Genomic DNA, 15765 nt, shown 5'->3' on the forward strand with positions numbered 1-15765 from the left:
GGGTGCGCTTGTAAGCGTGACACATAGAGGGGTACGCTTCGATGAATACGCTTAGTGGCTACGCAAAGAGGGCAGCGAGAAATAGAAGCACGCATAGACATAAACATTCTGACCATTTTTGCTACTAATTTCAGTCGTATACTAAGTGTTCACCTGTGGCTCTGGAAATTTCTGCAGGAACTCTTGCAGCGGGACGCCGGTGTCGTCCCAGCGCACGGCAGACAGGTAGACGCTGGCGTCGCTACCCGACATGCTGCTTTCGAATTTCGGACCCAGCTTGACCAGATTGAGATGCAAGGCAAGCGCGTCAAAGATTGGTGTGGCGTCCTTGCTGGGCTTCCGGATCCCCGACTTCCCTGTAAAATCACACACAAACAAAAAACCGACACGTCAGCGAAATATTTGGTAGTTGCCTATCTTTAATGTTACAGAATTCGGCAGGTGTGAATTATCATTTGCTGTTTTATTGTGTCATCCTGTGAAATGGTAACATTCCATGTATCTTTATCGTACAAATAATCTCTTCGCTGCAGCCAAGTCTGTGAACAGGGCAGTGGCCTCTGCCAGGCCTCGGTTCCTTTAGCTCTTCTCAGGCTTCTGTAATGTTACCGAAGAAATAAAATCCCAAAGAAAATAAGAAAATAATTGTCGATGTAGATAACATCAGTGCGAGTCACTGTGACACTCAAGCTTCATAACATAGCTTCCTGGAGAAAGTGCTGCTTATGAAAGAGCACCAAGCGTCTGAACGCTATGGCTTCCACGAGGGAAAATTTTGAAAACATGAGCCTCAGCAAGAGAGACAATATTGATTTTTTTAAAGTGGTGCATCGCGGGTGGGTCCTTTCTTTCAAGGCTCCAACTGGCTAGAGCAACTGGGCGAGCCTGACCCAGGGTCGCCAGTTGGCTTCCCTGGGTCCGTTCAGCGAGTCGCACCTCCCACGACCACGTTTGTGTGGGGTGAGTATGTCCTATATATGTCGACTGTGACAGGTCACACTGGACAGCTGTAGGCTATATGTGTTAGTGTAGGGGTATCTCCGCACCACGGGCATACGTTGGGATATCTCTCCGGGTACATAATGCGAAGCTTCTGCAAATTCGGGAATGTATTATCCTACAGACGGCGCCAATCCCAAGCTGGATGTCCATCGAGGTCCTCTTGGGGAGGTGCCCGAATGCGGCGATTTAATCTTTGTTTCTTTAAGATTCCACGCCGTGTCACTCCTTCGTCTGTATCCTCTTCAACTGTGGGTGGTTGTGGGGCTCGGCCACTGAGTATTCGAGCTTGGCAATGAGCCCATTGATTGCCCCCCTGGCACGTATGGGCCGGACAACAGACTAACCCATGGACAAAGAGGACGATAGTTATAGCGCGAGAACAAAACGACGACAAAGAGACAAGAAGCGCTCGTGTCCTTCTTGTCTGTTTGCCGTCGTTCTGTTCTCGCGCTATAACTATCGTCATGCCATACCAACTAGCCCAAACTGCCACACTTCTAAGTCATAGAGGAGTTCGCTTCCAAACAGCTTGATGACCTTTGTCGATAATATGCCATTGAGGTACATGCGACAAGCTGCCTGAGAGTCAGAAAGCACGTAAGCGGAGGTACCATGTTGGTCTGACATTCGAATGGCGAGAGCAATAGCATTTGTCTCGGCTGACGCGGAGGATAAGGTATAGGTATATGGACGCAGAGTTGACAAGTTTAACCCGGTTGACTGTAGCGAGAGCGAAAGCGGGAGATTGCCATTGCTGACAACTGTATAATAAACGTCCGAGTGGCCCTTCAGTTGTTGCAGCCTCTGTACTCAAGCTTTTCAGCGTCCTCTATGGTGGTACTAACGCCTGTTGCGAAGTATGGGCTGCGTCATGATGCACTGTCTGAGATTTTGTGAGAGTAGGCTGGTGGATTCCGAACAATATTGCGATGAGATGGGAAATCAGAATCTTTGTAAGAGAAAGTTCCCCTGTCGTTTGCCGCAGAGTCGTTCTCGCTGGAAGATGAGTGTGGCAGCTGCCAGTTCCTCGAAGGTATTACGCACCCCCACTTCAAGCAGGTGTACCGTTATTCCTTGATCTGGTTTCGCGTTGTTTAACACATTAAACGTCGTAGTATACAACCATTACGTAAATAGGAGATCAGTAATATTCCCTCTAAGAGGCATCGACATCTGACGTGCTACGTTTGTTCTTATAAAAAAACAACTATGTAAGAGTTTTTACAAGTGGCGTTCGACGAAGCGAAAAAACAAGTAACAAATTTTAGGAGAATCACCACGTGCTGAGCAAAGGAATCGAATCTTTCATTTGCATGCAAGCACCCAGCCTAACGTAAGCTATTTGTGTCGCCCACCTTTTCGAACAAAAAAAAAAATGGAACGGATATATCCAGACAAACACGGATACACGACGAAAGGGAGAGAATAAAAACGTTAAATTTGAGTGAGAGCATCTTCTCGGTTCGCGCTATGCTCTCGAATATTATTAAACGAAGAGAACCGAACAAGACAGACGGAAGGGGTCCATAACCCCTGCCATTGTTAAGCGGGAGAAGTAGTGACTCGCGACTGAGTCAACGAAGCAGTACAGCGCGCCAGCGAAAAGTCCAGTGAACTTACTTTTAGGTGGGCATGTCAACCGGACTTCGGTATTTGCACAGTTGTGCAGAGGCGAGAGTGACGAAGTAAACGTCACGTCTACAGTGTGTAGAAGACAATAGCAAGAAGCCAACTCATGAAACTTGACGAAGTAAAAACAAACATTGGTCGCTGCGTTGGAACTAACGCAAAGTGCTTCTGTATAGCCAGCCTATTCGCAGTTCTTGCGTGCAGGCAGCAATATGGCGAGTTGAGAGCCCGCACGCACCACACACGGTGATTAATCACGGTGATTACGAAGTGAAGTTAAACTTGAGGGTAAATATCGCCTTTTTCTTTCGTGTTATGCACACAAGTAATGTCCGACGCATTAACCATGCATGATTCGCTCACGGCTTTAAGACTATCAGGTCCAACTTAACAGGTAACCTTCGCCAGAAAATACTCTGTATGGATATTACGTCAGCTTTTTTTTTCATTACTTTTATTCGACACTTTCTGTTTAGGTTGACGTAATAACATCCACTAAAGACGTAGTTAAAGTGTAACGCAGGCGTGACGTCACACTCGCCGATGAGGACTCGGGAGCTAGACGAATGAACGGTCAAGATGACTTTCATTTTTGTTTGAGGCTATTACAATATTTCCGTGACACGCGTCCGCAAAATGACCGGAGGTCCTTACATATTCACAAGTGCGAGACTTCAAAAGATTCTTTTCTTTTTTTTTTTCAGCTGCAGATCTGCCAGACGTAAGTTTTTTTAGTTATCACCAGAAAGACCAGCAGACGGTCATAATTTTCAGGAATCAACACGCTACCCAAGTACGAGCAAACACAGAAAGACAAAAAAAAAACTGGTTCTTGCTTATCACAAATAGCTAGGAACAATCGAAATTGCGTTGAAGAATCGAAATCCTAATAACAGGATCGAAATCATCCAACGCGTCTTATCTATGTACAAAAGAAAGTTGAGGAACAATGATTTCTGGTTTTGCTTCTTCCGTTTTTTTTTTCTGCGCGCACTATACACACACCTAAAGAGATGGCGCGAGCTCATTTCGTATGCAAGCACTAGATGGTTCATCGTTTTCGCGTTCGCAACGTGGGAGGGTACAGCGCGCCCTGGCGCGCCCACCAACGCAACGTTGAAAATACTGCACGTGCACACGCGGCCGTTAACAGCACAACACATCCGCATCTGTGGACTACTTCCGCGTCGAAGATGCACCTCGCCTCGGCAGGCAGTGCCGCATAGTTTCGTCATCTTTCACTTCACCGATTATTAAACGAGGAAGAAAGAAAACGCCAAACAACTCTCGAAGACACGACGCAGGAGGTCTCGAAAGAAACGAAACGGGCATGGGCGTAAAATGGACGACCCTTCGAAAAGAAATAAAATAGTACAGGGCTTAGCGAAAGACAATCGCAATGAGTTGTGAAAAAATGAACAGCAAAAAAATATACCTAGAGAGTGGCCGGAAGCAGCGAAATGCTTTGAACCGACGTTATCCTTCAAGTGCGAACGCATTGACAGTAATGAAAGCGGCGAAGTGTATGTCGGAGAGCGAGAAAACTTCCCACGGAGGGCGCTTCCCGCCTATGTGTCTTAAAGTATAGGGGGCTTTAACGTGCCTGACATATAGGCTGGATTGTCGCAATAACTCCGTAGCGCTGCGCCAATTGGTACGTGCGTCACTTCGGGTGTAGGCTCTGTTTGGGAAAGGCACGGAGATTTCTTTTCCGGACGTTCAGATCTAATCTGCGCTTGTGTCGTATATAACGGTGCCCTTTTCGAGGTAATGCGAAATTGGCGCTGTACATTTTTACTATAATTTAATAGACAATTTTTCTAATTTGTTAATAGATAACCTGTGTAACTCTCAAATCCTACTACAGGTCTAAACGCCTACTATAAAATATATGTTTCCAGGTCTGATGAAGATGTTTTGTTCCCGAACCTCGAGAACCGTAAACCGTTGTTTGGTGTACTCATTCAGTTGATTTGCACATCTTTCCCAAGAAAATAAACGATTAACTAGTCTGGACTTCCATTTAAAAACGGAACGTATATATAGTGTACATCATCTTGCGCCCGTTTTGAACTTGGTAAACAGTGTAGTCTACGTCTGAATGGTTGCATATATTGTGCGTGTAACAGTGTATATGTAAGAGTTATCACATAGCACCTGGAGTAGCGTGTCTGGCGTATAACAAGAGAAACATGCCGAGCTCTTCATTAATTTTTTTCTGTCTGTCTGTCTCTCTCTCTTTGGAACACTTTCGTCGTATGAACAACCAGCACGACAGATTTCTGCAGCTCTTCTTCTTTTTTACAGCACAGCTCTGATAACAATAATAATATTGGTTGAAGTTTAACGTCCAAAAACAACAATATGATTGTGAGAGGACCGTAGTGGAGGGCTCCGCAAATTTCCACCACATAAAGTTCGTTCACGTGCACCTAAATCTAAGCGCACGGGCGTACACCATTTTCACCTCCATTGAAAATGCAGCCGCCGCCGCCGGGATTTGATCCCGCGACCTGCGGGTCAGCAGTTGAATGCCTTAGCCACTAGACCACTGGGGGCGGGTTCAGGTGGTTGAAAATTCCGGAACCGTCCACTACGGCGTTTCTCAGATTCATACACTGCATTTTGGATGTTTCACCCCACAAATAATAACAACAATAATAATAATAATAATTATTATTATTATTATTATTATTATTATTATTATTATTAATATTATTAATATTATTATTATTATTATTATTATTATTATTATTAGTGGACACGGGATCGGTGCTTCTGTACAAGCACTGAATCGCTTCCCTCTTGCAATGCAGGTTCAGCTGGCATTCCTCGTGCCCTTCTTATCAAGTGCATCCTTAGGCGTGATATGCGCTCCTTCATTACCCTCGACGCTGGAACATCTAGGCGCCGGCGCGTCTGACGTGGTGATCTTTTCGCCTCGTGATTTCGCGCCCATGCCTACCCTGCCTATTCTTGATGAACTCGTCTTCAAGCAACCCCCCGGATCGACAGCAGCATCAACTTCAACCAAGTGTTTAAGAAGCCAGCGCAGCCCAAACCAATTCAGTGGACACGGGATCGGTGCTTCTGTACAAGCACTGAATCGCTTCCCTCTTGCAATGCAGGTTCAGCTGGCATTCCTCGTGCCCTTCTTATCAAGTGCATCCTTAGGCGTGATATGCGCTCCTTCATTACCCTCGACGCTGGAACATCTAGGCGCCGGCGCGTCTGACGTGGTGATCTTTTCGCCTCGTGATTTCGCGCCCATGCCTACCCTGCCTATTCTTGATGAACTCGTCTTCAAGCAACCCCCCGGATCGACAGCAGCATCAACTTCAACCAAGTGTTTAAGAAGCCAGCGCAGACCAAACCAATTCAGTGGACACGGGATCGGTGCTTCTGTACAAGCACTGAATCGCTTCCCTCTTGCAATGCAGGTGTGTGCAAACGTTTCTTTATATGCAAAGAAAAATAACTACCTCTGCTTAATACTGGTCCCGTGTCCACGGGTGTTGTGTGAAGTGTTTTGTGAATGTTTTTTCATACCTTTTTTGCTGCTACGCGCTGGCGATGTTGAGAGCAACCCCGGGCCCCCTACCAAGCGTTCGGACACGCTCGGTGACATAGCATCCTTACCCGCAGATCCCGCGGAACAGATGAGGGTCATTTTCCAAATGCTCAAAGATGTTCACACCCGCTCACTGGAAAGTTCGAAGGTACAGACCGAATTAGCAGCTGATGTTAAAGCAATTAAATCTGGACAGAAATCCATCGAAACCAAGATCACTGCTATTCAGAACCGGCTTGAAGTACTGGAGGAAAATTATAAAAAACTAGAAGAACTTACCCAGGAAGTTAGTAGCATCCATACTCAGACAGATCAGCTTTCCGCTCAGGTATGCTCATTGCAAACACGCGTGCAGGATCACGATGACAGACTGCGACGCAACAACCTCATTTTCTACGGCATCCCAGATTCTGAAGAAACCTGGGCAATGACAGAGGAAAAAGTTATTTCCACTCTCAATTGCCACCTTTCTTCTCCCCTTTCCTCTGATGCCATTGAACGCGCGCATCGCTTGGGTACCTTCAGCCAGGGCAAATGTCGCCCAATCATAGTTAAATGCCTATCCTATAAAACAAAAGATGCGTTACTTGCGACACATATACACCTAAAGAAACATAACATCACTGTAGCAGAGGATTTTTCACCCGCTACACGTGCAGCTCGGAAAAAACTACTTGATTTTGCCAAGAGTCAACCAGGCCCCGTCAAGCATAAACTCAGCTACAACAAGCTGCTTCTGAACCAAAAATGCTACATGTACGACCCAAACAGTGATGCAATCATCAACATTCCAAATCGTAGTACACGAACCATTGCCCCGCCTGCAACTTCCAAGCCCTAGGAAAGCGCGAGGGGCAGTGGTCATGTGACTGTAGCTTCCATATCGGTCCTGTTTACTAATATCAGAAGTGTTCTTAACAAGTATAACTCTCTATCATCAGCGATCGACACATGCTCCGCTAAAATTATCGCGTTAACTGAAACTTGGCTCTGCGGGCAAGTGTGCGACTCCGAGATATTTTTAAACGCTCATCGCTTCTCACTTTTTCGTCGCGACCGTGGCACACAGAGAGGCGGTGGCGTACTTCTGGCTATTTCCAGCGATATCCCATCATCATCTGTACACGTTCATACTAATCTAGAAATGATATGGGCTGTGGTAACGCTTAGTCACCAGAATGTAGTCATCGGGGTATGCTACCGCCCACCCTCACCCTCGCCTACATTCAGTAGCGAACTTCAAGATGCCATAAACGTTGTTAGTACGCGTTTCCCTACATCGCCGTTGCTCTTGCTGGGTGATTTCAATTTTCCCAACATAACCTGGAATTCCCATTCCCCTTTAATATTTCCGCTTTCGTCCCAAGCTCGCGAATTTTTAGACGTTTGCTCGGTATTTTCCTTACAGCAAATGTGTACACAAGCAACCAGAATAGTAGCTCACGCTGCAAACACATTAGACTTAATTCTAACAAACAGTTCCGACATAATATCGCCCATAACGTACCTTCCTGGTCTTAGCGATCATTTGCTTCTACATTTTTCCATTAACTTAGCCCACCCGAAAACAAAGAAAAAGAAGAAAATCATTCGTGACTATAACAGAGGTGACTTTGAGGCAATCAACAATGACCTTTCTACCTTCACTGATCTTTTTCTTGACGGCTTTGACGATCGCAGTGTACAAACTAATTGGAATATGTTTTCAGATAAAATAATTCAACTCACTGAACAGTACATCCCACACCGCAGTGTAACCAACAACTCAAATGCACCCTGGTACAACAGCCATATCCGGCGTTTGTCAAACAGGAAAAAGCGTTTCTTTCGCGCCGCAAAACTTTCGCCTTCTAATGAACGTTGGGCTTTATATGCAACAGCGTCTACGTTGTACATTCAAGCCCTTCGAGATGCAAAAAACATTTTCATTCCCATGTACTACCTTCCATGTTAACCACAAATGTTAAGAAATTCTGGCGAACTTTTAATCCCTCAACCGATGACGCTATCACACTGACCGATTCCTCTGGCGACCCCATTTCATCTGATATTTGTGCCTCAGTTTTTAACCGTACATTTGCTGAGAACTTTTCTGCCCATTCTGCTGTTAATAACCCCACAACAAACAGCCATACCTTTGAAAGTATGCCACCTATACTAATCAGTACACTTGGTGTTCTTGAGCTCATTGGTGGACTTAGCCTTCATTCAGCTCCCGGCTGTGATAATATTAGTAACAAGTTCTTGAAAAACACTTCGGCCTACGCTGCGTTAATCTTAACTAAACTTTTTCAACAGTCTCTTGATCAGTCCATTCTTCCAAATGAGTGGAAAATTGGGAAGGTCATTCCAATTCACAAGTCTGGAAGCAAGACATCTCCACTTAACTATCGCCCCATTTCCTTAACCAGCACATGTTGTAAAATGTTTGAGCATATTATTTTCACTAACCTTGTCGGTTTTCTAGAATCCAACTCTTTTTTCTGTTCAGCACAACACGGTTTTAGAAAACATTACTCATGTGAAACTCAGCTAATAACCTTTACTCATGCGCTACATCAAGTACTAGATCGATCATCGATCATTGACTGCATATTTTTAGATTTTTCTAAGGCATTCGACAAGGTTTGTCATAAATTGCTACTGCTTAAACTAAACACGCTTAATATTGGTATTAATTTACTGAAATGGATTGAGTGCTTCCTTTTAAACCGCTCACAATTTGTTTCTTTTAATGGCTTTAACTCAGAGTTTACAGATGTCTATTCGGGAGTTCCTCAAGGTTCAGTCCTTGGGCCTTTATTATTCCTAATTTATATTAATGATATTCCTTCCGTTGTTAACTCTAATATTCTCCTATTCGCGGATGACTGTGTTATTTTTAGAGAGATAACGAACTCTAATGATGTTGCCTCACTTCAGTCTGATCTTGGCGCAATCGCAGACTGGTGCAGTGAATGGCTAATGCAACTAAATATTAATAAATGTAAAGTCATGCGTGTTTCCAGAAAATCTTCCCGTCCACCACCATACCACATTGATAACATTCATTTAGAATCAGTAACTTCATATAAATACCTCGGTGTTTACATTACTGCAAACCTAAACTGGTCTGCTCATATCGAGCACTTAATTAACAAAGCTAACCGCATGTTAGGCTATCTTCGTCGAAATTTTTATCACGTTCCTTCCTCCTTGAAACTCCTGCTCTATAAAACACTAATCCGATCGAAATTAGAGTATGCTACATCGGTGTGGGATCCCACCCATATCAACTTAATTACTGCTCTAGAGATGGTTCAGAACAACTCTGTACGTTTCATTCGCGCTAATTACAGTCGCACCGCCAGCATAACTTCTATGAAATCAGACCTTTCCCTCCCATCATTATCACTGCGCAGAAAAGTGTCACGCATTGCCTTGTTTCATAAAATGTATCATCATCCTGATCTGCGCGATCGACTCATCCCTCAACCATCTTATGTATCCCATCGCACTGATCATCGTCACAAAGTTGGATTCGCTTCATGTAATACTGAGTACTTTTATCAATCATTTCTACCACGAACCTCTCGCGATTGGAATGGCCTTCCCGCTGACATTGTAAACATTAATAACTGTAAACATTTTCGCAATTCTGTAGCTAATATTGTATACTCAGGCTCTTTCTAACTTATAGTGCGTCTCTATTGTACTTGCATATTTTGTTCCTTTTATTTTGTTACCTTTTCGTGCTTTTACCACTCCCCCTCTGTAATGCCTCTGGCCCTGAGGGGTATAATAAAATGAAATGAAATGAAATGAAATGAAATGAAATTATTATTATTATTATTATTATTATTATTATTATTATTATTATTATTATTATTATTATTATTATTATTATTATTAATGTGGCGGGTTCTCTTATGATCGAGGTTTCCGTGTGTCGTAGACAGAAAATTTTCCCCATCATGAAGCGACACGCTCTCAGTCCCCACGAAAGCATTTTGATGCAAATGGCTCACAAGAGAAGCTGAAACCTGCTCACTAGCTCTGCGACCTAGCCTTGCACGACTCACCCTGAGGTGCGCATTACTATGACGCTTTATCTAGCTGAGACGACCGAGTTACGTGCTACAAGTCACACAAATCGTGTGATAGGCCTGACCAATCACACAATATTTAGTGGAATGTCAGCGCTCAGACACTTCACCCGGCACAACCGCACTCAAGACGCGCAGGAGCTACGCAAGGACAGGTATGGGTCCATCTGCTTGCGTAGCCGGGACAGCTAGGAGCTTGAACTTCACGCATCAAGGGCAAACTAACCGAACATTAAGTCCCCCCTAAAGGCTTGGCTACACAGGAGACCCATCTGCGGTCACGAACGAAAAAAAAAGCAAAGAAGCAATGAAAACACTCCCCGTCGAAGTTACGTCATTTCAAGATTTCACTCACACGCAGCACGCTTCATCAATTGCCATGTAGCTGATGAAAAATCGAGGCAGTTTCTCTCGTTAAAGTGCTGTTTTTTGACGCTAATTACCGCTTTACGAAGAAGAACCGGCTATACTGCCGACCAACTATTATCACTTTGCCCATTATACCACCCAATGTGCGTGGTTCCCGCAGAGACGCGCATGCATGCGAGGAAAAGCTAATGGTTTTTCGCCTCGCCCATCGTCTCATCCACTAAGGTGGATACCTCGAGCCTATGAACAGGTTAAATAAAAATTCCCGGACTATGGCGGTAGAGAGAGTTGTAACTAAACCGAGAGAGAGAGTAAATAAAAAGAAATTGAAGCATACACAAAGTAAGATGGAGAGGAGAATATAGAACAAGAGATGGAACAAGAAGAAGCATACACACGTGCGCTAAGGTAGGCAGTTGCCGCCTTGAATAAAACAAGGCCACTTGTCGATGTTGTAGCCCGAGGGAAACCCCATATGTATGTATGTATGTATGTATGTATGTATGTATGTATGTATGTATGTATGTATGTATGTATGTATGTATGTATGTATGTATGTATGTATGTATGTATGTATGTATGTATGTATGTGTGTGTGTGTGTGTGTGTGTGTGTGTGTATGTATGTATGTATGTATGTATGTATGTATGTATGTATGTATGTATGTATGTATGTATGTATGTATGTATGTATGTATGTATGTATGTATGTATGTATGTATGTATGTATGTATGTATGTATGTATGTATGTATGTATGTATGTATGTATGTATAGATAGATAGATAGATAGATAGATAGATAGATAGATAGATAGATAGATAGATAGATAGATAGATAGATAGATAGATAGATAGATAGATAGATAGATAGATAGATAGATAGATAGATAGATAGATAGATAGATAGATAGATAGATAGATAGATAGACAGACAGACAGACAGACAGACAGACAGACAGACAGACAGACAGACAGACAGACAGACAGACAGACAGACAGACAGACAGACAGACAGACAGACAGACAGACAGACAGACAGACAGACAGACAGACAGACAGACAGACAGACAGACAGACAGACAGACAGACAGACAGACAGATAGATAGACAGACAGACAGATAGATAGATAGATAGATAGATAGACAGATAGATAGATAGATAGATAGATAGATAGATAGATAGATAGATAGATAGATAGATAGATAGATAGATAGATAGATAGATAGATAGATAGATAGATAGATAGCAGTGACGTTCTGGTTCCGTTAGCGCGTTCTCACCCAAAAAAAGAAAGAAAGAAAGAAGGAAAGAAAGAAAGGCAAGAAAGAAAGAAAGAAAGAAAGTAAGAAAGAAAGAAAGAAAGAAAGAAAGAAAGAAAGAAAGAAAGAAAACAAGGCATGCAGGACGGCACAGCGACTAGCGTGATGCCGGAATTAATGGATCTTTAAACGGAGACCACCGGGCGCGAAGTATACAGAGAGTACGAAGGGAGGGACCCCCCACCGGCCGTCAGTCTCCCAGTGGTTGCATGCGGAGAACGAGATTTTCTTGCCGCACGTGACGCACACGAGGGAACCGCGGAAGAATCGAGTAAGATGCGAGAGCAGGCTTGCTGCTTTGCTCCTAACGAGCAGGCGCCAGCTTGAGTGAATGCGTCGTCTGTGAAAATTGGCTTGATGCGAATGGCACTCCAGAATTGACTTCGTGCCTATCGCTGCTTCTGGAGGCATTTTTCACTTGCCCAATTATCATGTGATGTGCTTTGTTGCCGCTGGAAGTTGATGAACTTGATGAGTCTGAGTGCGCACGGAAGCGATGACCTTGCAGTGTTTCCTTTTTACGGAGAGAGAGAGAGAGAGATAAATAGAGAGGAAAGGCAGGGAGGTTAACCAAGCTTGGCTCGGTTGGCTACCCTACACTTGGGGTGGGAGAAAGGGAGAATAATAGAACGGAAAGAGATAGAAAATAAGAGCAGTAAGAAAGAGAAGCATGAATAGTCAGCTCGAGACTACACAGCACGGTCTGGCACAGTTCTTTCACAAGCGGTCGTGAAGTCTGGTGGTCCTTAAAAAGTACAAGAGGGCCTTCGCGGCTTTGCGCGTATGGGAAGCCGTCGGCCAAGGTCCCAGGATCTTCTCTTCTGTAAGCGGCCGTGAATCCAGCTGACAGAGCTTAGCTTCCATAATACGTCGTTCGGTCTGGTATGCTGGAGAAGCTGCATGTGGCTATACGAGGTGGAAAAAAATAACGTTCCGTGAATGCGCAAAATTAACAGTGCAAAAACAATGCCAGTGTTCGCTACCTCGAAGGATCTCTGCATTTCAACTGGAGTTTTCTGCAGGTCTCGTCGGTTTATATAGCTACGGATGGCAACGGCAGGTATGGCCCGCCGCGGTAGTCTATGGTACTCGGGTGCTGACCCGCAGGTCGCGGGATCGAATCCCGACTGCGGCGTCTGCATTTTCGATGGAGGCGAAGATGCTGTAGGCCCTTGTGCTCAGCTTTGGGTACACGTTAAAGAAACTCCAGATGGTCGAAACATCCGGAGCCCTCCACTATGGCGTCTATTAATTATAATGATATGCTGGTTTTGGGACGTTAAACCTTACATATCAATAACGGCAGTCATAACTATTTGTCACACACACACACGCACACACACACACACACACACACACACACGCACACACACACACGCACACACACACACACACACACACACACACACACACACAACCAATGGACAAGGTAAAGACGGCAGACAGGATGGAGCCCACCGACACGTCTGCCACCACTGAATAAATCGCTAGCCGTAAAATCCCTTAGGAGTTCCCAGTACACCTTAAACTAACGTCGCTTAATGAAAAGTTTGAAGAATGGATCTCTTAGGTGATAGAGAGATGAAAACATATAGAACCGAAGATACTTTGATATTAATACCGGAGACACACGTTTCGAATAATACTAAGCTGAAACAATGAACCTATTTAGATTGATAAAGTGTACTCTCAGAAGTCTAATGTCGCTGATTTCGCCATCGTATGGTCATCAACGAATCCGAAAATGAAAGGTCAAAGATTTATTTTGAAATTTCGCGCAAAAATCTACTCCTGCGACATCAAGAATTTCAGTGATTTTTTTTTTATATCGTTGGCATTGGCTCAGCAACATTTACTGAAACTTAGTACGTTCAACTACATAGGACAACGTGCTTCAATTTCGCCGATTATGAACTCGGAAGGACCTAGTAGACGGCTTAAAAACCTATGACGTCATGAAGTTTAGTGCGAAAACTTGAACATGGCGTCGCTACCCGCATTTCCATTTCGCGCGCTTTCTCTCTGCTCAAGCATTTTCTCATAACTAGAGTGGCGATTTTGGTGTCGCGATAGCGTAAGTGACGACGTTATCATGTGACGTCACGTTATGTGACTTCGTCATAACGTCATGGCGATATTGATTGATATGTGGGGTTTAACGTCCCAAAACCACTATATGATTATGAGAGACGCCGTAGTGGAGGGCTCCGGAAATTTCGACCACCTGGGGTTCTTTAACGTGCACCCAAATCTGAGCACACGGGCCTACAACATTTCCGCCTCCATCGGAAATGCAGCCGCCGCAGCCGGGATTCGAACCCGCGCCCTGCGGGTCAGCAGCCGAGTACCTTAGCCACTAGACCACCGCGGCGGGGCGTCATGGCGATATTCTGTTATGGCATCATTCTTTAAATAATATTTTTTAGCATCGCACACGTTGACGCCGGTGATCAGTTTTTTCGCGTTTGAATAGTCACCACAGGCTTTCGCGTTAATAACTGTTGAAAATGGAGGTTTCGTGTGTCAAAAGTCGCCATCTGATTGAGAGGCACGCGTGCCTCGACTGCGGTATCATTGCGAGGTATGTTATGGGACGCCTGGTTTATTTTCGCAAGCTGTGGTTTTCTTTAACGCGCGCCTTCGAGTAAAGCGGATGTACTTCTTCGTGTTTTCTTCTTTTTTTTTTAGTTTTCGCATTTATCTTTTGCCTAAATGCGACCGCCGCGGCCGGCAGTCGAACCCGCACCTCCCTCGTGCGTAGCATTGTGCCGCGAACCACGGCTCGTTGCCTCCATCGTTCTCCCTTTCGGCACCAGTACCCATGAAAACGGTCATTCGGGGTAGTCAGCCAGGTAGAACGCCTCGACCACCGCACCAACATCCGGGTAATTGTATTAAAGAAGAAGAAGAAGAAGACGTAGACAGGCACCCGAGTGCACAGCTCTCTGAGGACGTCGACACTGAGGCGTCACCGTAACGCCCTTTCCACGAGGAAGAAGAAGAAGCCGACAGCGATGTCAGTTCTCGCGCTTAACCGCCGGCAAGCGAGAATTCACGCTCGCCGTCGCCTGCCCCGCCCAGCAAACTACAGCTGGACGTATACGTATATATCAACACCGGAGAGGAGCAAGAAGAGGGTGAGGCAGGAAGCACGACGCCCCCGAAATAACACCTCTCGCGGAATACGAACACACAACCACACGGTGTCTTCGAGAGCTCCGCTCTCTTTCCGAGTGCCGGACTGTATAAACACGGCGGAAGCGTGTCTTTTACAGTACTGCCCTCGCGTTTGCAGATCCAACGTTTTGAAGGTCGGAATGGCACGTTAGCGGGACTCCGTGTTCTGCGTCGCGCATTCTTTCAGAAAAAGAAAACAAAGATAGGCTGCTGCTGTTGTTTGTTCGGTCGTCTTGTTATTTTTTTACGCCAACGCTGTTCTTACGAACTCTTGCTGTTTGTTTGATGTCGTACGCTGATCACGTGGCCTAGCGGTCAGGCCAGGGCCCCACCAATCCTCAACCTCGCCAAGATTGGTTCGGTGTGAGGCTCGGTGTAAAAGGTGAACCAATGAGAGGCGCGATAAGAGCGGACGTCGAGGCTCGACGGAAAGGATGAGGCAGTGAGAGGCGTGAAAAGTTGGGTGAGGGTGACACTACTGGAAGGGGGGGATAAGAGTGGCCGTTTCGACAGTTTTGGCGAAGTGGAACTAGCCGAACTTTTTATATTGCTGTCGTTTTTTTTTCGTTTTTTTTAATTTGTGTCGTGACGGTGGCGTTCGGTACTTTTCGT

At 44.9% G+C, this 15765-nt stretch overlaps 1 protein-coding gene across 2 annotated transcripts in view; it reads right to left on the reverse strand.

The window, feature by feature from the left end:
- LOC119163642 (uncharacterized) overlaps positions 1 to 15765 on the reverse strand; it is a 170165-nt gene that overhangs the window by 9919 nt on the left and 144481 nt on the right. For both annotated transcript variants that reach the window (XM_075873389.1, XM_075873388.1), the window contains exon 3: positions 154 to 356. In XM_075873389.1, coding sequence (XP_075729504.1) covers positions 154 to 252 — 99 coding nt within the window. In that variant the 5' untranslated portion in view covers positions 253 to 356. The remainder of the gene's footprint in view (positions 1 to 153; positions 357 to 15765) is intronic.

The sequence above is a fragment of the Rhipicephalus microplus genome, chromosome 9 (genome assembly GCF_043290135.1).
Source record: "Rhipicephalus microplus isolate Deutch F79 chromosome 9, USDA_Rmic, whole genome shotgun sequence".
NCBI lineage: Eukaryota > Metazoa > Arthropoda > Arachnida > Ixodida > Ixodidae > Rhipicephalus > Rhipicephalus microplus.